Source organism: Aedes albopictus, chromosome 3 (assembly GCF_035046485.1).
Source record: "Aedes albopictus strain Foshan chromosome 3, AalbF5, whole genome shotgun sequence".
Taxonomy (NCBI): domain Eukaryota; kingdom Metazoa; phylum Arthropoda; class Insecta; order Diptera; family Culicidae; genus Aedes; species Aedes albopictus.
Window position 1 is genome coordinate 185,066,256 of NC_085138.1, and position 25,885 is coordinate 185,092,140.

General features: G+C 39.1%; 1 protein-coding gene across 1 annotated transcript; it reads left to right on the forward strand.

The window, feature by feature from the left end:
- Positions 1-429: 429 nt before the first annotated feature.
- On the forward strand, positions 430-25,544 carry LOC109398904 (solute carrier family 35 member B1 homolog). Its single transcript, XM_062860793.1, has 4 exons — positions 430-1,111; positions 24,043-24,281; positions 24,343-24,704; positions 24,828-25,544. Exons 1-4 carry the CDS (start codon positions 855-857, stop codon positions 25,275-25,277), a joined length of 1,308 nt encoding a protein of 435 aa, XP_062716777.1. The 5' UTR covers positions 430-854; the 3' UTR covers positions 25,278-25,544.
- Positions 25,545-25,885: the final 341 nt, after the last annotated feature.

Sequence of the window (25,885 nt, forward strand, 5' to 3'; positions counted from 1 at the left end):
GGAAATTTTTCGAGAACGATCAACAAATCGAAGAAATTAAGAATGTCAAAGTGCCACATTTTACTAAATGAACAATCGCACTTTTATATATTCTATATTTTCACCGAATTGTTGATTATTTCCAGTTTCGTGTTCAAAAGGATTCGCTCATAAAGTTTCTTGACCGATTCCTGGTAGAATCTTTCTACAGGGAATACTATTTGAACTGACATTTTTTTTACTCAAGTTCGTACAGCGTGCGAAAAAAACAGGTTGGATGCTGTTCATAAACTACGAAACTCAGAACACCAAACCCTAACACCATACACAACATCGGAAATTGGTATGAGCCGTAGACTTTGGCCAGTAGTGCCTCCTTCAGCCATTAAAGTCTTCGTAGTTTATGGACGGGTTCTTACTCGAATGATTCAAGCAAGGAATATCCCATGCATAGGGGTAGGCAAAAGAACTGAGAGAGAATAAATTATCATTTCCAGTTTCAGAAATCCATGATTCTCATTTGAGCGATTAAATCTTACCGGCGATGTGGACGTTTGACGACTTGAATCGAATGAAAAGTAGAACATTCGTTGAAACGGGATTCCCTCTTGGTTCACCGATAACCGACATAGCTGCCAGCCGCAGCCATGTGAGACGACTGTTGCAATAAAAAGAGAATGTGCAAGCTAAGCGGTTTGATTTCTTTGCTTCGGGAGATGGTTTGAAAAGTTCTTAATAAATTGTTGAGTCTTAATGAAGTAGGTACGCATTTTACTTCGGTTCGTCTCTGGCGGGAATCGTCCACCATTATCTGCATACAATCTTGCGATACAATATCTTTTTCGTGTGATCTATTCATCTCAATATAACGGAAAATGAGAAACCAAAGTGATCTGGAAGAAGGACGCGATTCGTGGGATACCGATCGGTCGCAGCAGTTCTTAAACGAACAAACGGAGTCGTTGAATGTGCAACAAGGAGTTACGGAGCCACAGATCCTGCATGGTGACGTCCAACAACAGCAGTTCCAAAATCAACAGGGGCAGCTAGATATGCAGCAAACAAAATTAATAATGCCAACCGAGTGCGAAGCAAGTCATCATCAAACGTGTGTTCCCTCTGGAGAGCCACCGTAAGTTTGTACCTACCTCCTTTCAGCTGCACGAGATATGCCAATCACAATTTTGTCACGTTGTAAAAGTTATGCTCTGCAGCAAATAATGGGCCAAATATTTTAAATAGAGTGTCCATTTCCCGCTGGATTCGGTCAACGATCGAGACTATGTTCGCTGGGAAAAAGTCTGGTGAATCTCTTTAGCCGAAGACCTTACCCTGGCCAGCTGGAGGATCGAAATCAACCCGAGTTATTTGGAAAACGACATAATCCGGCGAAACGGCATAATACCACCGTCAGTAGGTCGGCTCCTGAGGCACCGTAAAATATTTTTGTAATCAATATCGCTTTTTTTGTAGATAGGGCAAATTAACTCCTTTTTTACACTCTTAAAGTTGTTGCTCCGTTTTCCAGATTCTGACTATCAGCCGGTGCAAACAAATGGTCAACTTTACCGGGCCCATCTTGATGAGTTCAATTGCAATATGTATCATCTTTAAGAGCTGCGTTTTTATTGTTGAGCTGTTGAACGGCATCCTTAACTTCACTCAATAAGGAAGCTGATTCCTATCATCCGCCGTGCTAATGTAGTCATTTCGTCCGAGTGTTCGTCGAAATGCTGCTTCCACCTTTCGATCACTTTTCAAGACACTCCCGTCGTTATTCCGCTCTTTTCCTGCAAAGTAACTCCTCGCTGAACCTATAGATTTTTCGACTCCGTTCCATGTACGGTTCTCTCGACTGCGTCGTCAATTCAATTGAACTCCAGCAGTCCTCTAGAGGGGCTTCATGGAGCTCGCCCTCGTCCGTCAATGTAACTGTAATTGTTTCGTTCCACAAACTGTAGTTCAATTCTGACGTGTTCAAAACAGAAAAACCAACTTCAGTTCCCAAAGATCCGATATTTTGCATCATTTGTCCTCCTTCTGATGGACAACACTATGCTGCTTACCCAGCTACAATTTAGCTCCGCCCAGCTAATAAAAAGACGTTTTTCTTCTGCTTCCCCTCCGTTGTGCGTTGTTCTAGCTGGAAAGGAAAGTTCATTCATGTTGTTGTGTACCTACCTAGTGCTCTTCATTCATGCGATGATGTTTTATCTCCGAAAATAATCCAGGAAATCCCTCTTCGCTGCATGCTCGATAGCAAAGCGTGAACACGTGGCCAGCTGTGTTTATTTACACAAACGTTCTATAAAAGCATCCCTCAGTCTATCAAACAGCAATTTGTACTCTGAAATTGTGGTTTATCGGGGTGTGAGGAGCACTCTATGATGATTTATTTGGAGTGGGTGGGGTGCACCCCTTGCAGTTTTTGCACTTTGAAAACCTTTGCTCTAGTAATACTACACTTCGCACCTTGTCATCTCATAGGCGGGTATAAATTTTGTTTTAACTTTACCGGCCAAAAATGGTGGGACAAAAAGTGCAATAAATATTAGTAACGGCCTTATAGAAAAAAAAACTGCCTGAAATGATGAAATGAATGCAAACAGATCAGTTAGAAAAATGGAGCTTAGTACAATACAAATTGGCCGCAACACGCTCAAAATGGCTGCTGTTAATGTAACGGCTACCTCGCTGGTCGTACACAAAATCAGCGAGTTTGCGTTGGTTACACTAGTTTACAGCATTTCTCAACTCGGTAAGCTGATGATCATTTTTAGTGCAGAATCATGTCTTGAGTTGGAAAATCTGGAGGAAAAAAATAATCAACAACTGGTGAGTTGAATTAGATTTTTGTTTTCTATTATTGGGAAAATTTTCTCATTTCGCAAATCCCGTTTTCTGTATCCGATGCTCCTATCAAGAAGATTTTTTTTCTGTAATTCACTGTATATTTCAAATGTACATTGAGAACAATTTTTCAATTGTATTTATCTCGTCAAAAAATCTTCATTTTTGATAAAATTTAGGAATGATGTCTCACATCCCGAGCAAAGTCCAACAACAAAATTACAGCAAATCGGAAGAATGATTTGTATTCAACAACAAATTGATAGCACATTTTGATATCAGTTTATCCTCAGTTAATTTGATTTCAAATTTTGTTTTTGGTTTGCTGTGATTTAAAATTAATGTAAATATTCAGTGTTAGAATAGTTTTATATGTTTTAGTAAACTTTGTAACGTAATTCAAGGGATATATCATAAATGCAATTGAGGGGGTTAGAGGCAGAGGGGTGTAAGTGACCAAAAATTCAAAATTGAGATACATATCCTACGTGACTCTACGAGATCAACTTTGTTTGTTGTCAAAGACCCGTAATTTTTAAAAATGGTTTAGCATGTTTTCTCACTGAACAAAAAAATGACGCTTAACAATGGAGGACATTTGTTTGGAGGCAAAGGGGTGTAAGTGCAATATTACTTTTATATTATTTCTAAAAAATCAACATATCAAACTTTATTACGAGTCGATGTGCATCTTTGATCCCTTTGTTTTTGTTTTGAATCATGGCTCATGTTATGGGCCCACGGCACGTGCCGAATGTTATTGGAAATGTAGAAATTGCAATTTATCAGGAGGTAGTTTTCAAAGTAACCTCTCAACTAAGCTTCATTAGTTATTCAAACTTCCAAGTTCCAAGAACATTTTTTTACTGGTGAGGAATGGAAGAAGCTTTAGATAGTTTTTCTTCATGTTTTTCTTACTAATAGTAATACAAACATGAGAGTCTTAGACGTTCTGTTTTATTTTTGGTATGATGAATAGTTCGCTAAAGTCGTTAAATTCGCGGAAGTTTTTAAAGTAGATTTATTGAAAAAAAAAACGGCTTGCCGTCTAACAAATTGCATCGATTAATTACCTCCTATCGCCCACATTTCGTTCCGGCTGGACCATCTTCAGAGCTCGATACACAGATCAACGTCTCTATATAAAAATATGAGTTTGAATTCCTATAGAAGCAACAAAACTCACGAACGGGTGAACATATCAGCACGATTCAATTTGTCTACCGGTCGGCTGTGATTATAAGTAGAAATAGTTCCGAAAATCAACTAAAAAGTATAAAAATTGAGAAAACACTGAAATGTGTATGAGCTGGGCAGACGTATGAGACGATCGCGATAAATTAATCTAGATAACGCCAAATAGTTGTCATAAAACTCTATATCACTACAATTTATGATGGCGATACAGCGTTTGCCGGGACAGTTAGTTTTGTATAATTTTAAAACTGTCGGGTTGAAAAGGATCACGCTGTCTGGTACACCTTTGGACCATACATAACATATGCCATGATTATTTCTAACTAATCTTGAAATAACGAGGGTTCCAAATAATCAAATAAGTAATAAAATTATAGCTCAATGGCCCATACTCGATTCTTGGTTTAAGCTGAAAATCACTAGCGGCCACTTTTCAAACCACGCATTTTCTCGAGCACAAATCTAGATACCCATCAATCGCATTAGCCTGAAAGTGCTACTCGGTGTTCACTATAAGTAATCGCAGCAAGAAACAATTTCAAATCAACTTGTTTGCTGGATTCCCTGATTTGTGCTCAACAAATTCGAGTAGAATAAAAGACGGTCATTGTGGCGGCCATCTTGATACTCCAGCAACTTTGTCCTTAAAAGATAAAATACGTGCCAAAAATGCGCAATTTCCTTAATTTTACGTTTTTATTGAATCGTTTTGAAATGTATTCTTTAGTTAACATCACAAACAAATAAAAAATAAATTCTGTGACCATTTTGTCGTATCAAGGTTACATCAAGAAAGGCCTTCAATATTAAAATAAGCTTTTCTGATTTAACCGTTTCTTCATCTGTATTTTCAGTTAGGAACAAATAATTATGCTTGTTAGCATTATTCACTTACATCGAAATTATATTTTCAATTTTGAGACACTTTTTGCATATTAACACTTGAGAGAGTATTAGAGTTGCAACCTTATTAAGGATTTGTTTGGAGGCAAAGGGGTGTAAGTCAATAGTTTAGTGGTAAAGGGGTGTAAGTGCCATTGATCAAAAAAATCCAATTTTCATATTCTAAGAAAAACAACATATATAACGTCTGTGGTCATCTCCAATGATGGAGTTACTTGATAGTAGCATATTCGAGGCGATTCCGACCTTCTCCGGTTGCTGTTGATTTTTTTAAGATGTCAAAGTTAACGTCCATTATCTCAAAATCAGCTTTTGGTCACTTACACCCCTCTGCTTCTGACCCCCTCAATTATATTATTGCATTTATGATTTGATATCAATCGGAAAACTCTACATTTAACGATTTTTCATTTTTCTTGCGCTGATAACACAAAACAGTTATCAACTTGCTACCATCGATAGCAGGAATTGTTTTCAATTTGCTGTCACAGGAACATTCTTCTGCTCTCATTTTCGATGTTTTAACCGTTAAAACGACCAAAATGACAGCCACCTGAGCAATATCAAAACATCAAAATTAGTTTTCAATTTGCTATCAGACTTTGTTCGGGATGCTCGTTAATTACAGGACTGTCATTAAATTGAGACAAAAACTATGTTCAGATTCGAAGGAGTGTAATCAGTTTTGTACCTTTTGATTCCGCCCTAGTTTGTTCTCCTTTGACAGATACGCGTATTTCGACTACCACTTGTTATCTTCCACAGTGTCAGTTATTACAAGTGGTAATCAAAATACGCGTTGTCAAAAGAATAAGCAAACTAAGGCGGAATTTAAAGGTACAAAACTGATTACACTCATTCGTTTCGCAGAAGGTATTCTGCTTAGAGGGTTCGAAAAGTCGCTAAGAGATCATATGTTCAGATGATTGAAAGGTATTAAAGACTGTCCACGTTAAATTTCGGCCAATTAAAAACTGCTGAATCTCGAAAACGATGTTAAAATTAGGGTAGTAGAAAAAAAAAGAAAAATTAACCCACCATCAGTCGCTTGCGTGTACTGAGTACACGCATCTCAGAAAAATGCAATAAATAATCGAAATTCGCACCAAATTGAACCGGGTGTTGGTCCTATTCCAAGATCCACTCTTCTTCTTGTTAGTAAGACAGAAAAAAATGAAAAAATGCACGGAAAGTACTCGAAAAATACGTAATTCTAACCTCACATTTTGAATGTGTACTCAGTACACCGGCGCGACCGCTGGTGTAACTTTTTTGTGAACCAGACCGTTACACGAGCGGTCGCGTCGTGTACTCAGTACACGGCATACGCTTTCAATTATGGTTTATATGCTTTAGGTACTAGATACAATGTTGGTGTCTTCAGCAAAAATGTCCAACTGGATAATGCGCGTCTGATAGTGGACATGTGGAACCGGTCAACACGATCTGGTCCTGTCCCGGGTGTCGGAATGGCCCTCGCGGGAACCTGTTTCGTGGACATTTCAGTTATGGCACCAAAACTAGGCATGTGACGGCTATATTTTCATGATTTTCCATATCCATTATTTTGGTAACCATGAAAATGACCAGTGACCTCCCTGGCCAACCCGTGGCCACCGGAATGTGCCCTGGAGGAACCTGTTTCGAGGACATTTTGACCATGACACCAAAACTAGGCTTGTGACGGCTCTATCGTCATGATTTTTCATAACCATTATCTTAGTAACTATGAACATGACCAGTGACCTCCCTGGCTAACCCGTGGCCACCGGAATGTGCCCTGGAGGAACCTGTTTCGAGGACATTTTGACCATGACACCAAAACTAGGCTTGCGACGGCTCTATCGTCATGATTTTTCATAACCATTATCTTAGTAACTATGAACATGACCAGTGACCTCCCTGGCTAACCCGTGGCCACCGGAATGTGCCCTGGAGGAACCTGTGTCGAGAACACTTTGACCATGACACCAAAATTAGGCATGCGACGGCTCTATCTTCATGATTTTCCATATCCATTATTTAAGTAACCATGAAAATGACCAGTGACCTCCCTGACTAACCCGTGGCCACCGGAATGTGCCCTGGAGGAACCTGTGTCGAGGACATTTTGACCATGACACCAAAACTAGGCTTGCGACGGCTCTATCGTCATGATTTTTCATAACCATTATCTTAGTAACTATGAACATGACCAGTGACCTCCCTGGCTAACCCGTGGCCACCGGAATGTGCCCTGGAGGAACCTGTTTCGAGGACATTTTGACCATGACACCAAAACTAGGCTTGCGACGGCTCTATCGTCATGATTTTTCATAACCATTATCTTAGTAACTATGAACATGACCAGTGACCTCCCTGGCTAACCCGTGGCCACCGGAATGTGCCCTGGAGGAACCTGTGTCGAGAACACTTTGACCATGACACCAAAACTAGGCATGCGACGGCTCTATCTTCATGATTTTCCATATCCATTATTTTAGTAACCATGAAAATAACCAGTGGCCACCCTGACTAACCCGTGGCCACCGCAATGTGCCCTGGAGGAACCTGTTTCGAGGACATTTTGACCATAACACCAAAATTAGGCTTGCGACGGCTCCATGTTCATGATTTTCCATATCTATTATTTTAGTAACCATGAAAATGACCAGTGACCTCCCTGGCCAACCCGTGGCCACCGGAATGTGCCCTGGAGGAACCTGTTTCGAGGATATTTTGACCATAACACCAAAACTAGCAATGCGACGACTCTATCGTCATGATTTTTCATAACCATCATCTTAGTAACTATGAACTTGACCAGTGACCTCCCTGGCTAACTCGTGGCCACCGGAATGTGCCCTGGAGGAACCTGTGTCGAGGACATTTTGACCATGACACCAAAACTAGGCTTGCGACGGCTCCATGTTCATGATTTTCGATATCTATTATTTTAGTAACCATGAAAATGACCAGTGACCTCCCTGGCCAACCCGTGGCCACCGGAATGTGCCCTGGAGGAACCTGTTTCGAGGATATTTTGACCATAACACCAAAACTAGCCATGCGACGGCTCTATCGTCATGATTTTTCATAACCATCATCTTAGTAACCATGAACTTGACCAGGGACCTCCCTGGCTAACCCGTGGCCACCGGAATGTGCCCTGGAGGAACCTGTGTCGAGGACATTTTGACCATGACACCAAAACTAGGCTTGCGACGGCTCTATCTTCATGATTTTCCATATCTATTATTTTTTTAGTAACCATGTAAATGGCCAGTGACCTCCCTGGCGAAACCGTGGCCACCGGAATGTGCCCTGGAGGAACCTGTGTCGAGGACATTTTGACCATGACACCAAAACTAGGCTTGCGACGGCTCCATGTTCATGATTTTCGATATCTATTATTTTAGTAACCATGAAAATGACCAGTGACCTCCCTGGCCAACCCGTGGCCACCGGAATGTGCCCTGGAGGAACCTGTTTCGAGGATATTTTGACCATAACACCAAAACTAGCCATGCGACGGCTCTATCGTCATGATTTTTCATAACCATCATCTTAGTAACCATGAACTTGACCAGGGACCTCCCTGGCTAACCCGTGGCCACCGGAATGTGCCCTGGAGGAACCTGTGTCGAGGACATTTTGACCATGACACCAAAACTAGGCTTGCGACGGCTCTATCTTCATGATTTTCCATATCTATTATTTTTTTAGTAACCATGTAAATGGCCAGTGACCTCCCTGGCGAAACCGTGGCCACCGGAATGTGCCCTGGAGGAACCTGTGTCGAGGACATTTTGACCATGACACCAAAACTAGTCATGCGACGGCTCTATCTTCATGATTTTCCATATCCATCATCTTAGTTAGTTCAGACACGAATGCCACATAAGTGGTAAAGTGTCTTTAATAAATATTAATAATAATAATCATCTTAGTAATCATGAAAATGACCAGTGACCTCCCTGGCTAACCCGTGGCCACCGAAATGTGCCCTGGAGGAACCTGCTTCGAGGGCATTTTGACCATGACACCAAAACTAGACATGCGACGGTTCTATTTTCATGATTTTCCATATCCATCATCTTTGTTACCGAAAAAACTGCGAGTGACCTCTCTGGTTAACCCGTGGCTACCAGCTATGCAAGGGCTCTATCTCCATTATCTTCATCTTCTTTTTTGTGTAACGTCCATACTGGGGCAAAGCCTGATACTCAGCTTAATGTTCTATGAGCACCTCCACAGTTATTAACTGAGAGCTTCCTTTGCATATGATCATTTTGCATGTGTATAGCGTGTGGCAGGCACAAAGATACTCTATAACGAAGAAAGCTAAGAAAAAATCCATTACAAAAAGTTCCAGTACCGACCGCGAATCGAACCTGTCACCATCAGCATGCATATACTGAATAATCACGCCTTCACAACTGTGGATATAGTGGTTTTCTATCGTCATGATGTTTCATGTACATCATCTTTGTAACTGTGAACAGTGCCAGTCATCTCTCTGGTTAACCTCTGGCCACTGGAATTTGCCCTGAAGAAACCTGTTCCGAATACATTTTGCCCTTGGCTCCTCATGTTTTTTCACCTTCGTTATCAAAATAGGACCAGTGACCTATCTGTCACACTCGTGGCCACTGGGGGTAACGGTTACCAAGACAATGAATATAAAAATTATGAAAATAGAGCCGTCCTCTAACATGTTCCTGTGGCCACGGGTTTATGCTAGGTATCGCTCGAGTAATTTTCGTTCAGTTCATTATTTTTTCTTTACCGGAATGGTCAAGAACTTCAACACAGAAAGCTTCATTTGATTTGACGTATCTTCTCAGTTCCGTACTGGAGTCAAGGAGAATCAAAAGCTTCCTCATTTCTCGAGCGATTCCTTACCTGAATTTTCCACGCAGGGCCAAAAAATCTTGCGAACTGCGTACTTCTTATAATGCAAGGACGCTGCACAGTGGTTCCACCATAGGTCTAAACCTTTGACCACAATCAACTGTGATATCAATGTGGTAACATTAAGTTTATTGATTTTTTTTTCTAATTTCAGTCGTTTGCATTCATCACTCTACCATCCAACATGTATTTAGTTGATTGTGTTCAATTTTTATATGGTTGAAAACGATGTAAATGTAAAATTTAAATGCTACTTTATCATCTTATTTGAATAAGTGTGACTGGGTTATGATTTTTCAAAAAATGTTTCCTCTTACGATCTCTTCGGACGTTTTTTTTATAAATCTTCCCTATAACATTGAACAATGATTTACTGACGAATTCAGTAGTAATTTTTATACATTACATTTCACTATTCTTAAGCAGCTGTGAGTACCGTGGATCGCCCAAACTAATATTACTATACATTCATAACTCGATATAACGTAACAACATTTTCATATTCGTTACGACATATCAAAGTTACGTTATATCGAAGCCAAAAAAGATCCCCCCCTCAAATTATGTTATTCACTCAACAATGATTTTTAACCTTGTTTAAATGTTGTTTTTTTCATTGTTGTATTTTATATACCTATCTTCAAAAGTCAACTTTATAGTATACCTTTTTATATCTAACTGTTTGAACCAATATCGCATAAAACAAGATTATTTTTCATTTTTACATACCGAACTGCTCAAGCGTCAAACGTTACCTGATCATGTGATTAAAAGTAACAAATGCCCTAGCAGGTAGCGTTGGAGTGTACATCATTTCATTTTCAGCAGTGGAAAATTCAAAGTTTCCTATACGATAATGCCTCCTAGAATTTCTCTTGAGATTCCTCCAAAACTCACTCGGGAATTCACCCAGGAATCTCTTAATGAAATACCTTCTGTGATTTATCCTGAAATTCTCGAAGGAGTTCCACTTAGAGTTTTTTTTTCAAGGATTCGAACTCCTCCATTTATACCTACTGGCTTTAATCTGCTAGGATTCCTCTAAAAAGGGCTTTGAAATAGGACTCAATTGGTAAAGTACTAGAATTGTAGTAATGAGCTGAATTTGTGTATGGTGAGAAGGTCAATTCTTCGTTTCTGCAATGAAATGGTGCAAAAAGCGTGCAGTATAATTATTCCTTGCCTAATTTGATGCTGTTTGAGCAAAACTACGGATAACTATGTTATTTATGTTGCAAGAAATGGAGAAAACAACAACACTGTTGCCTGAATTTTTGCTCAAACAGCATCAAATTAGGTAAGGAATAATAGTACCCTCGCCTTTTGCACCATTTGATGATGATGATGATTGTGTACCCACCATCAGCGCAAGGATTACCTATGGCTGCAGAGTCATACCGGAACGGAATGATCTACCTGATGGTTTGTTGTAGCAGGGTAAGCTAAATTCACTGGAGACCTTCGGAAAAAAACATGATAATTGTTATCTCGTGACAAAGTCTGGCCACCCCACGAACATTTGCCCGGAAACCAGTTCATTTAACTTCCTTAGGCTACCCTTCCGAAATCCCCATATATGTCATGTTCAAATATAAAAAATAATAATAAGGAACGAACTCACCGGGTAATCCTGACCAGCTGGTTTTCTATGTTTGGCTTTGGTCTCAGCATGCAAACGGTCCAACCATATTAAATGTGCACTCGTTCACACCACTCGCTGATTCTCCGATCGTCCATCGAAGAATCCGAAAAAATACATAAGCGAGAATAACCGACGCACTGAAAAACAATCTCTTGGATACTAGCATTTCCGAACTCGGAATAACGACGAACACGAGCACCACGATGCGGGCAATGTGGTCTCTTGCCACCGAGCCATCGTCGATCGTTTACACAAATTGCGAACAAAAAACACAAAGAAAAATACGAAAACGCGGGAACGACGAAATGCGGTAAGTTTCAGCCTCCGCGCCCTGCTTGTCACTGACGACCGACGACCGTTCACTCTTCCATCAGCGTTCCACTCAAGTACGAACGAAAACACAAAGAAAATTACGAAAACGCGGGAACGACGAAATGTGGCATGTTTCAGCCTCCGCGCCCTGCTTGTCACTGCCTCGCCTTTTGCACCATTTCATTGCAGAAACGGAGAATTGAACTTCTCACCATACAAAAATGCAGCTCATTACTACAAATCTAGTACTTCATCGATCTGTCCTATTACTCCAAAAGTTCTCGATATGATTCCTCCAGGAATTTCCTCTGTGGCTTCTCTAGGATTCCCCATGGGATTCCAGAGATTTTTGCAAGGATTCATCCTGCCATCCCCTTTAAAATTTCTACTGGGATTCTCCCAGTCATACCTGCAATGCTCTAATACCTTCCTGCTCAATAAGTATTTGCTGAGATTCACCCAGTAATTCCTGCTGGTACTTATTCTGCACATTTTGAACTCTTTTCTATTTTTTTTTTCAGGGATTTCACCGGTAATTCTTCCGAAAACTCGGGATATCGGCAAAAACCACCAAGAATTTCTTCAGAGACCCATTCAAAGATTGCTGGTTCCAGAAAACCCTGTTGAATTACTCCAGGGATGCCTCATTGATTGGTTTGTCTTTATTAAAAAGACTTTCAGCCCTTGGTAAGAGGGATGCCTTATTTTCTTTTAAAGCATTTCTTTTAATGATTACTTAAGGAATTTCCCCTTTTTCATAGATTTTCGCTGTGATTCCTCTAGAAGTTTGCTTTGAATCCCTCCAGAAATTCCCTCTGGTACTTCACGTGGCATTTCTACATAAATTCTTCATGTGATTATTCCATGAATTCCTTTAGGAAGAATAGAATACTTTTGAAATATTTCCACCGAAATAATTCATCCATGGGATATATCACAAAATTTCGCCAGAAATTTATCAAGAAATTTATCTAGGGATTTATCAGAGAATTTCTTGAGCGATTTTCTGCAGGGTTCTTCTAGGCGGACTTTCCCCGGCGTTATAACTCGCAGTATCGCATGAAACCGAATTTGCTTCCACTGCTGTCTACTGTCATGTCTTTTGGAGTTGGAAGGCTATGTTTCAGTAGGAATGACATGTCAAGAATAAGTACAGTAGACGTTCGGTCGGTGCAAACGGTTTAACTGCAATGCTTTTTAGTCAGGTAAGTTCAACAAATTTGGAGTTATCGCACCGCCAAAAGTCAAAATGATGTGCCATGTTTGCCCTGATAGGCTGGAGGAATTGAATGAATGTGAATGAATTAAACGAAGAGAAAAAGCAGGATCTTCATATAACGAAATGCAGAAGTAACTGATGCTGTGAATAAGTTCCTCTGGCCTATGAACAGTCGCATGAAGTTCACGTTCATTTTACGTCAATTGATGGCTTTATGAAATCTGTCAGGCGTTGCAGTTACTCAATTTCATTCGTTAAGTGAAACGTAAACATGTTGCAGTTAGCAGTTAAACAAAAATACTGACACCGAAAACTGTCATATAACTGCGAAAATGTTCGTATATCGCTAAACTGGTTAGTAGACTTGGTTCCAGGAGGAGCGTAATATCATAAAGACTATTCCGTGAATCACGTTTATTATTCAAATAGCAAAACATTGGAACCATAAAAAAGTTACGTTATATCGATGTAAAAGTTCCGTTATACTGACTTACGAAAACTACAAATTTAGATTGGACATATTTTTATACAATACAAAAATGCTTTTGGGAGGCAAATATGTATCAAATTAAGGGATTCACCATGCTATAAGCGAAATTATAAGCATGACCGCCTCATACAGAGTTATTGCACACCTTGGAACCTCGCTAATTGCTGCACACTCCATGCTTTTCTTATGAGGTGTGCAACAATTGGCGAGTTTTTAAGGTGTGTAACAATTGGCGATTTACCCTAGATGATGGATATGGAAAATCATGAAGCTAGAGCCGTCGCATGTCTAGTTTTGCGTCAAAGCCAAAATGTCCACGAAACAGGTTCCTCCAGGGCACATTCCGGTGGCCACGGGTTAGCCAGGGAGGTCACTGGTCATTTTCATGGTTACTAAGATGATGGGTATGAAAAATCATGAAGATAGAGCCGTCGCATGCCTAGTTTTGGTGTTTTGGTCAAAATGTCCTCGAAACAGGTTCCTCCAGGGCACATTCCGGTGGCCACGGGTTAGCCAGGGAGGTCACTGGTCATTTTCATGGTTACTAAGATGATGGATATGAAAAATCATGAAGATAGAGCCGTCGCATGCCTAGTTTTGGTGTCATGGTCAAAATGTCCTCGAAACAGGTTCCTCCAGGGCACATTCCGGTGGCCACGGGTTGGCCAGCGAGGTCGCTGGTCATTTTCATGGTTACCAAAATAATGGATATGGAAAATCATGAAGATAGAGCCGTCGCATGCCTAGTTTTGGTGCCATAACTTTTTTTTTTTTTTTTTTTTTTTGGTTTTTATTTCTGTGTATTTTAACTAGAGCTAATTCTACACTTAGGTGCCATAACTGAAATGTCCACGAAACAGGTTCCCGCGAGGGCCATTCCGACACCCGGGACAGGACCAGATTGTGTTGACCGGTTCCACATATCCACTATCAGACGCACATTATCCAGTTGGACATTTTTGCTGAAGACACCAACATTGTATCTAGTAAAGCATGTAAACCATAATTGAAAGCGTATGCCGTGTACTGAGTACACGACGCGACCGCTCGTGTAACTTTTTTTGATGCGACTGATGGAGGGTTAACAACATATAAAATAAGCTTATGGCAGCAGTAGACACATTTTAGTGATCTGCTCAAAGTGTCAAATATTCGGATCCTATTATCAGTATGTGGGCTTTGTGACCGTGCGGCTAGAGGCGTCAGTCATCTAGGCGTTTCGTAAGCCTCGGAGTGTGGGTTCGATTCCCGCTCCAGTCGGGGAAAACTTTTTGTCAAACGGAAAATTCTTCACTGGGCCACTTGGTGTTATGTGTGTTGTCCGTTGTCATATGTTAGTGCTCGTTCAGTCTGTACAACCTCTGGTTGAAGACGGTGTAGTGTTTTTTTTTATTATTTTCAGTATGTATTAGCTTCTTCTTACAGTTTTGCGGTTTCCGTCATTCTTTTCGTTCTTGAATGTTTATAATAACATGTACTTCTGGTTCCAACCGAAGAAATTCCCACAATAATTAGTTTTACTTTAATTTTTCACATTTAAGAATTCACGAAATTTTTCATTCATTATACGATAGATTTACGTGATTCAATAGATTTTTAGCAGTTGACAACGATAAATCAAAACATGAACATGTTTCGCTTCAGGAAGGCTGATGCTTCTTCGAAATGGCAATTTTTGGATGACACATGTGAAGCTTGCTGTCACAGATGCATGCTAATGGAAGGACAGGCAAGGGGAATGACACTATCATTAAATGATTTTTATTCACACCCCATAGAAATCTATTGCTTACGCTCATCGATCGCGTTCCAACCCACGGTAAAAGGTCATATTTCTTCTTGGTCAGTGTCACCGACTTTCGAAGTTTCTGTAAGCCCTGATTAAGGTTCTTATCGATCTTGTTCCGCCCTTTGGTGCACCGATCACACGCAGAAAAATGATGCTTGTTTAAAACAATAAAACGTTTGGATAATTTTAAACCTGAGAATTCACTTATTCCAAAATTATATTTCCTTGCTCTTACTTAGAGTTTATCGATAAAAACAATCAATTACCATCATTTTATATAACATTAGAAACATAGTCTGTTTCTACAAAATGGGGACGCAAAATATGATCCGGAAGCACTCACACATAATTAAAATTCGTAACACAACTTCGCCACAACGAGGAAAGTGTAGAAAATCCATCGCCCCAGCTTCCAAGTGCAGTTTTGGCCGTGATGGATGACGCGCAGGTACTCAAGACAGCATCCACAAAAACTTGATCGGTTTCGCCTTTTTGTCTTTTTTTTATCCGTTCTCGTTTACATCCGCTTGCCGAATGTCTAAAAATAGATTTCCTAGCTACCGCCGGAGCTCCCGTCACCATCACCATCACATTCCGACTTTGTTAGTGTTAAAAGTGCAATCGTTTGAAGCAATCCATTATTTTATTATGAAACAACCAAGTCTCTGTTGTTCTAAAAAACTGTCAAAAATTTCGTCAAATGAAAATATTTGTATTATAAAACAATGGAATAGTTCAGTTCAAACTGAAAATCATTTCGTCGCTATAGTAAACTGAAACATCGTTTGATTTAAACTTGAATTTAATAGTGCTTACAAATACTGCGTGTAGCTCAACGGGTTCTGCGCCCTCATTCATCTGATTTCCTCTGTAGGTATTATTCCACTCCGTATACCTCCTGGCTGATCATTAGTGGTACTCCAGCTTCCACCCTTACCGCCCGTTGTGGCGATCTTGCAAGGCAACGCTATCTGTTTCTCCGCTCACGCTTTCTTTGGGATCTAGGGAACAGCTAGGGAATACTAATTAGATGAATCTCCGAACATATGCCACCGTTCGATAGACCTGTAATCAATATTGAACAACATAAAACATATCACGACCATGGCCTTTTTGCCTGTCTAGGGGTAGTAGGGTGCGGGCACCGGTTTTGGCCAGTCTAAGGGAAATTATTTTTATAAAAATAACCAATAATCCTATGAAAACAACCAATGCGTCAAAAGAAAGGTTTCAATCTATATTTTGAAGGAAAAATGCAGAAATCATGCCAATACTTGATATTTGTAGTAAAAGTGGCCCTGGCCAAAATAGAAGCTCTGCCGCAGTTTTGGCCATATTCTTAAGTTTGGTTTCTATTTTGGCCAGTCACGTGTATTTCTTATGGGAGTGGCCAAATTAGAAGCACCCTGGCCAAAATAGATATATGGGAGCAGATTTTTTAAGGAAATATATTTTTTTCTTCCAGTTTTTAATCAAAATGTGTGGTTTTCACAGCTGTAATCATCATATTGTATTAGGATCTACTAGTAAAAAATATATTTACGCCGATTTAGATCGCAACAGGCTCAATACCGCACTATGGCCAAAACTCCGGACTGGCCAAAACTGAAGCTTCTACCCTAGTAGTTATTCTAGCTGCTATTTCTTAGCCGTTCAAGAGCAGGACGTTAGGTATGAAGCTCGTCGTTGTGATAGTGTTGTTCAACAATGGCTCTCTGTTAATAGAGGGGGTCAGAAGAACAGGGGTGTAAGTGTCCAAAATATGATTTTGAGATAATGCACATCATTTTTGACATCTTATAAAAAAATCAACAATAATCGAAAAAGTTCGCAATCGCCTCGAGCATTCAACAAGACGTTTGATACGTTGTTTTTTTCTAAAAATATGAAAATTTGATTTTTTTTTTTGGTCAGTGTCACTTACACCCCTTTACTACCAAATAGTTGACTTACACCCCATTGCCACCAAACAAATCCTCAATAGGGTTGCGCCTTGGTTGCAGCCTTACATATAGACTCAAGTATTACTATGAAGAAAGTGTTAAATCTCGAGGTATTGAACAGTACATTGACATTGTTCGGGAAAATAGTCTAGTCATGCGATGATTAAACCCTTAGTAGTAGTTGACCAGTTTTTAGAAAATTTAAATTTAGCATAATATTATCTCGATCTTTATGCCATGTAGTTTAAATTTGGTTCTGCATAGGAATCACAGAAAACTTAGGACCTATTCAAATCGAACGCCAGATTAAATCTTGTCCGACGTTTCGGTCACATCTGGGACATTCCAATCTGAAAACTAATATCAACTGTAGTTGCCTAAGCTCGATACCGAACAGAAACGTACTTTGAGCTTGAGGCCTCGCTTACGATCTAACAGGATGGAAGGCGGCGCCGACATTAACCCACTCGTCAACGTTTCAGGTCAGTGTCAGCCGAGGACATAATCCTAGGCTCGCACCTTATGCATAACGGTATTTCTAAAATAACTGAATCACCCTATCATCATTTTTGTGCAAGAGAGGCACAACTAAAATGTACCTTTTTCGAGGTTGCAATGAACCATAATGGAAATCTATTAGGGGTGGCACTGGCACCATCATGGCAGGGCTTCTATTTCGGGCACTTTTCTGCTATAACCCTGTCAATTTTGAACTATTGACACAATTTTTGGACCGCAGTGAGATACTTATACACTAAATTCTGTTTTTACGCGATGGATGCGTTCGCGCAAAAAAAGATCGTGTAAAAAAAGTTCACGTAACTTCGAGAGTTCGCGCAAAAAAAATCCAAAGGAATTTTTTTTTACGCGATTTGTCCTCTGCAAATGACCAAAATCGCGTAAAAAAAAGTCGCGTAACTTCGAGAAAATCGCGTAAAAAAAGTCGTGCAAAATAAAATCGCGTAAAAAAAAGTCGTGTAAAAAAAGAATTCAGTGTAATAACTAGCCGTGTACAAAATTTATTGTCAATTTGTTTGGAATTGACTAAATTATAGCGAAAAACTTGCCAAAATACCAGCCACTACCCAAGTGGCTCGGTATCCTCCCATTAGAGTGGGTCAACGTTGTATGGAGAAACTTTAAATTTGATCGTATCGACACGGAACTAGAGGTGTGCGCCGCCGCGCCGCGCCGCGCCGATGAGAAATCGGCGTGAATCGGCGTGCGGCTTCCCAAGCCAACAAGAATAAAAAATACTATATTTTTTTTAACGGGGATAGGTAAAGGGGGGTTATACCCATGCACTGGTGGAAAAAGTTTATGGTTATGTTGTTTGAAGCCGATCCAGGAAGCATCGGCGTGTCGGCGTGGCAAACGGCGGCGGCGGCGGCGTGAAAACCGCACGCCGATCGGCGTATCCCTTCTCAGAAAGGCTACTATCATCAAAACCGAAAAAATTCTGCAGCAGCACATAGCTAGATGTCCATTTGTTGCAATCCAATCATTAGAAAGTAGTTTACTTTGTTCATAATTGTTTGAGAAGCCCCACGCCGATGTACGCCGATTTTACGCCGAATATTCGGCACACACGTCTACCCGGAACAAAGCTTTTTCAATCAATATTAGCGTCCAAAACAACTGTGCAAAATGTGGGAGCGATTGGTTGCGTCCCCGAATTCTGCATTGCGATTGAAATTTGTATGGACGTTAGTAAGGGAAAACGTACTTTTTGCATTTTACTCATAAGTTGAATTTTTTGTCTAATACCATGTAATTAATGACGTTTAAGTATAGCCTAGGATATGCCGAAAAACTTTGCCGAAAACCGCAAAGTGATCCGACGCTTGTGAAAAAAGTTATCCGCCTGGTAACTTAGGTCAAAAATTGAGATTTTATTATTGATGTTATTCCTTAACATGTTAAATTTTAAGCACCACCGGCAAATCTGTACGTTATAACTTTTTTCACAAGTGTCGGATCACTTTGCGGTTTTCGGCAAAGTTTTTCGGCATATCCTAGGCTATACTTAAACGTCATTAATTCAGTCAGTCTTCGCAAAGTTTTTCGGCATATGCTAGCCCGGGTCGACTTTGTTGACCCAGTCTACCTCCCATTTTTTGCAACAAAAGCACAACTCGAACTCAGTCATTTTTTTTCAAGAAGCCAATTTATTTACGATACGTTTTGGATAGCTCATTTCATGAATGAAAATTTGACAGGAAATCGCGCTGTAACATGCGGGTATCAATATCTAGGGTGGGGCGGGGCAAGATGGGTCAGTGCCATTTCCGGGCGCATTCCTCATGTCTTGACAATATTAATAATTTTGTTAGATGACCAGCATGAATATACAAAAGTTTGGGGCATTGATTGAAAAATATTTCACTCTCATTGGAAATAAAAAATTAAATATTTTTTCATTTTTCTTATCCGATACATTAAAATCTCCATATAAACGGCCGCGGGGCAAGATGGGTCACCTTCAATTTTGAACGTATTTTTAAAGCATTCAAAAATTAATTATTTTTTATTACAAGACTATCTCATAAATGACTTCAATCAATCGGAATGAACGCTCAAAATTATAACAAAAAATAATGGTAATTTTTTAGTGAAAACATCGATTTTCAAGTCGCCTTATGACCACTCAAATCGTAAAGTTTTTTATATTCCAAATAAATTTATAACATGTTCACTAGTAGCTCTTGTTTATCAGTTTATTCAGTTTATTTTAGTCATTGTAGCAATATGGCAGATTAGGGCAGTTCAGACTTTAAACATGTCAAAAATTCAAAGCTCCCATATGTTCATTACAATCCTTGGTGCAAAACTAGAGTTCTGTCAAATTTTCAGCCATTTCGGTGGTGATTTAATGGTGGCCCAAAAGCAAAATAGGTTTATATGGGAATTACTATGGAGAATTTTCGAAAAAGGTTCTCCTCGTTGTAGAGCTTTACCACATGGATAGAGTCATAGGGTCAAAGCCGAATTGAATTCTTCAGACCTCAATGATGAATGTTGCCGAAGACCGGAACTCATTTCGACAATCGGATAAAAAGTTATTGAACAAATTCTCACTCGCATGCGCATCTTCATACACGATTCCCTTCAAGGTGTGCAAGAAGGTAACACGCATACTATGATTGCGTGTCAAGCATGTCGATCGAGCTGTGGTCTTCTGTTCATGCATGCATGGATGAATATCGATTAATAACTTCTGTCTCTTGAGTCGAAACGAGTTGCGGTCTTCGGCAACATTCATCATTGAGGTCTGAAGAATTCAATTCGGCTTTGACCCTATGACTTTATCCATGTGGTGAATCTCTACAACGAGGGAAACCTTTTTCGAAAATTCTCCATAGTAATTCCAATATAAACCTATTTTGCTTTTGGGCCACCATTAAATCACCACCGAAATGGCTGAAAATTTGACAGGACTCTAGTTTTGCACCAAGGATTGTAATGAACATATGGGAGCTTTGAATTTTTGACATGTTTAAAGTTTGAACTGCCCTAATGGCAGATATTTTGCAAACTTTTAATGATGGAACAGAAAGCCTGTTTTGTGAGGATTCTGCTGTATGTATCAACTTTGCTCAATTTCAACGGTTTTCGCTATAGAGGAATTCCACGGAGTCATGTCAGTCGATCCTGAGCGACCATTTCAAAAATATCTGAAACTTTGCACAGTTTTTCAATTTCATCTAAATCGCCATTTTTCGATATTAAACCTTCATATTCACTCACGACTAACTTTTCAAAAGGGTGTATGCGAAAATAGTACAAATATATTCTAAAAGCTGTACAGCAAAAACGGATTGTTCGATTATTATGAATTTTTCAGCAAAGTTAGATAACTACATGATGATTCCTTAGAAAATATACACTGTAAAAAAATTCTTTTTTTACTTTAAAAAAATATGATCTTAATCACAAAAAATCAAATATCTCAAAACCCTATCTTTTTACCAACGTCAATTTTTTAGGGGAAATGGCCCATTATATCAGCTATCTACCATAAAATTTTGGTGATGGTAAACTGATAAACAATAAAGTTATGACATTTCAAACATTTCACAATTTTTACATTTAGTAACAACAAAATTGTTTTTTCTGTGTAAATTATTTCGAGAATTATGTTTTGATGCTGATTTTATTGTAAAGGCTACCGCCTGAATTTAACAAGTTGTTTTCATGATATTTTTGTTTGATTATTCATAATTACTATAGAATCTATTTGAAACTTAGACGCGATTTAGTGTTGTGATCAAAAATATTGAGTGTGTCATACTTTTCATTGTACGTGACTGGGGAAAAAATCCCTTGATAGTGTTGAAAAGCTGTTGATTATAAGAAAAATAGAATTAAACTTATTTTTAAGACAAAAGCTGTATAATAAAAGTTTTATATACGCGTATACCTCTGGTTTATCTGCAAAAAAAAATACCTCTTAGAGAACAGACTTTATGATCGGAAGAATGCGAGTAACTTCAACAACAACAAATGCATGAGAGGTACATACCACAGACAAACAGACGAAACGCCTAGAACAATTTTCGTGAAAATCCATCGCCCAGTTCACACTACCACACCCTCTGGTGAAAATGTTTCACGAAACACTGCGTTGTGAAATATCGTCATCAGTAGGCGCTAGTGTGAAACGTCAAATGTAAAGAAAAACGATGGGCGCTCTTCTGGTTATGAAAGCCACAACCAAGATTCAAAATAATCGTTAAAGGCGTGGTCAATGAAAATTTCGTCAGTGTTACGTTTGTTTGTCTATATACATACCATGACAATGCTCACGAAAAGCAAAAAAATGCTACCGCTATGGATATTGAAGATTTTATAGATTTTTTTTTTTCAGCCAAGCAAACAACACCAAACTAGTCAGTTATAAAACTAATAAGTGATTTTGATTATTATAATCTAACGAACAACATGAACAGTTGCTTTCTCAAAGGTCTTCAGCTCAACACTCTCTTTTAGAGCGTTTGATGAAAAAAAAAAATGTTCAAAAGAGTTACGAAATCGCACCGAAAGCACCATAGATAAACTGAAAGAGACTGGTTATGCCCCAATGTCCACATTGAATACAAATTTAGGCATTTGCACGTCTTTTGACAAACGAGCCATCTGTATATCATCGGTAAAGCAGGGCGCAGGAAGTTCGAAAACGACAACAACCGAGAAATTGCCAGAAGTGTTGAGTGCAGAGAGTCATGCCACCGTACCACCAGCGACAACTGTTTATACAATTTAATCACGCCCCTTTTCAAAAAAGGTTTTAAATATTCTTCAACATCTATACCCATTTCAATATTTTTAACGTTGCAAAACACGCTTTCAACATTCACCTTGAAGAAGAGGGAAAACACTTGTCCTCAAATATAACAGCAAATTAATGAATAAACGACTAATGCGCGGAGGGCGTGATAAAATCGGAACATAACTGTACATAATACATAATAAAAACAGCTTGCTTTACTCACGCAAGGCCATTAACAATAAAATCAGCATCAAACTGCGATTTCCGGCCGAAAAAATTAACACAGAAAAAAAAATTATTACTAAATGTGAAAAATGTGAAATGTTTGAATTGTCATAACTTTTTTGTTTATTAGTTTATCATCACCAAATTTTTATGGTAGATTGCTAATACAATGGACCGTTTTCCCTAAAAAATCACGTTGGTAAAAAGATAGGGTTTTGAGATATTTGAGTTTTTGTGACAAAAATGATATTTTTTAATGTTAAAAAAGATTTTTTTTTCACAGTGTATATTTTCTTAGGAATCACCATTTAGTTGTCTAACTTTGCTGAACAATAAAATCAGCATCAAACTGCGATTTCTGACCAAAATAATTTACACAAAAAAAAATAGTTACCAAATGTGAAAATTGTGAAATGTTTGAAATGTTATAACTTTTTTGTTTATTAGTTTACCATCACCAAATTTTTATGGTAGATTGCTAATACAATGGACCGTCTTCCCTAAAAAAATTACGTTGGTAAAAAGATAGAGTTTTGAGTTATTTGAGTTTTTGTGGCAAAAATTATATTTTTTCATGTTAAAAAAAGATTTTTTTTACAGTGTATATTTTCTTGGGAATCACCATTTAGTTATCTAACTTTGCTGAAAAATTCATAGTAATCGAACGAACCAATTTGGCTGTGCAGATTTTTGAATATTTTTGAATCATTTTCACATACACCCTTTTGAAAAGTTAGTCGTGATTCAAAATAAAAATTTGATATCGAAAAATGGCGATTTAGATGGAACTGAAAAACTGTGCAAAGTTTCAGTTCAATAGAAAATCATGAATTAAAAAATTTCCTTAATTTTGATGCTGTTGCTTGGAATCGCTCTATAATAAGCGAATCCAACTGATCGAATTTTTAATCGACAAAAGCGCATACGACCTATTCAAATCGAGCTCCAGAAATCTTATATTTTGACGTGTTTCGCTGAAAAAAAATGTGAATTACTTAAAAGGTGACCCATCTTGCCCCGCACTTTTTTCGCGGCGCAAAATCGTTCACTTTTTAATTCTGCTTGTTTAACATCTTATTTTTTATTTAATGAACTTTTTATCGATATTTAGCATAGCTAACCAGTGTATTAAAGAGTAGCGGACGAATACAAACCAATACAATCCTTAGGTGATCCATCTTGCCCCGCCCCACCCTATATCAACTCTGTTGCCGACAACAATAGTTGTTGTTTCGTAAAATAGACTAAAGGCTTTTGAATAGATCGTCAAATAATGCTGTTCCGATGATTACTCTTGGAGACTTATTAGCGTTGTCTGCGTTTTTTTTCAGTGACGCTTGTCAACAAATTGACAAGACTTCCACCTGTGGGATGCCTTGTAATAAAAAAGCAATTATTGCGGCCTTGGGCATCTTTGTTTGTTATTTCTGCTTCGGAATCATCCAGGAGAAGATCACTCGGGGCAGATACGGAGATGAACCGCAAGAAGATGGAACACGAGGTGAACAGTTCACCTATGCGCAAGCTCTGGTTGGTGTGCAGTTCATCTGCAATTGGGTTCTTGCCAAAGGTTTGTTAAAACAAACGATATCAAGGTTAGGAATATCTAAATGATCTTTCCTATTTTTTAGCCATTCTCATCGCCAGGCCACAGAATCTAGATACAACACCAAAGAGGTACTATGCGTCCGGTGCTTTGACCTATCTGTTGGCGATGGTCAGCTCCAATATGGCTCTGCGATGGGTTTCCTATCCGATGCAGGTGGTGGTCAAGTCGGCCAAGCCAATTCCAGTGATGCTGCTGAGTTTCATGTTCGGTAGGAAATCCTACACATTGCAGAAGTATATGTTCGTGCTGTTGATTGTGATTGGAGTGGTGCTGTTTATGCTCAAGGAAGGAAAAACCAACAGCAGCCCACTGGAAAGAGAAGGCTTAGGCCAGCTGTTGTTAGGAATAAGCTTGATCATGGATGGACTGATGGGTGCCGTACAAGTAAGTATCTGAAATCATAGTTTATCACAGGTAGTATATATTTATTAGCTATGCGTAGTTTCCATTCGAACTTTCATTTTATGAACTTAAAGATCTAAATAACGATGCTTTTATTCTTAACAGGAACGCATGCGGCAACATAGCTCGCCATCGGCTCTGCAAATGATGTTGGCCATCAACGGGTGGAGTACAGTGCTACTCATTCCTCCGCTGTTCATCACCGGGGAAGCCATGGATTTCGTCGTATTCGCTACCAAGTACCCCCAGATGTTGGGACACCTAGCCACGCTGGCCCTGGCCGGTGTCATTGGCCAGCTGTTCATCTTCATGATGATTTCGTCCTTTGGATCTCTGGCTTGCTCGTTGTGTACCACTACGCGGAAGTTCTTCACCGTACTGTGCTCGGTGCTACTGTTTGGAAATAACCTGTCCATCCGGCAATGGATGGGAACAGTTCTGGTGTTTACCGGTCTGTTTGCCGATATGTTCTTCGGCAAAAAAGGCGCCTCTGCCTCTGGAAAATCTCCCCCGAAGTCGAAAGAAAAGAGTGAAGCTAATGGGATTCTAAAGTGAATCCGCAATACGAGGCTGCCGATATGCCATTTCATTCTCGTAATTATGAAAGCACAAACCCGTACTCACATTCATAATTGAAACAAATATACAATAAGTAGGAATTTATAATGGATTGAATCCAATCTACACTGCTGAACATCGTTAAGCAACGATCTGCCGTATGCAGCATAGTTGTACCATATTCAATGGGAATTCCAATTAGCATGTGACAACTATGCTGCACACGGCAGCGGTGTACCCTGTGAAAATAACTTAGTGAAACCGTAACGGATTTATTCAAAATAAATGTGATTTTTTTTATCATGTCTCTTATTTTTCTGTGAAAAGGCAACATTTCCCATACGTTATTCATTCTAAAATATTGAAAACCCAAACAAACTTAACCTATTGTATTTTTCGGAGCATTGCCGCATCATGATTATTTTCGAACGAACATTATCATCAAACGAACACACAAGCCTACACAGAAAAAAATAATGAGGTTTACACGTCATGTAAACTTCATTTTAGTCATGTAATCTTAGTGTTATGATGGTTTACATGATATATCATGTAAATTTGTGTTATATGTCATGTAAACTCTCAGAGTCATGCAGAATTACATG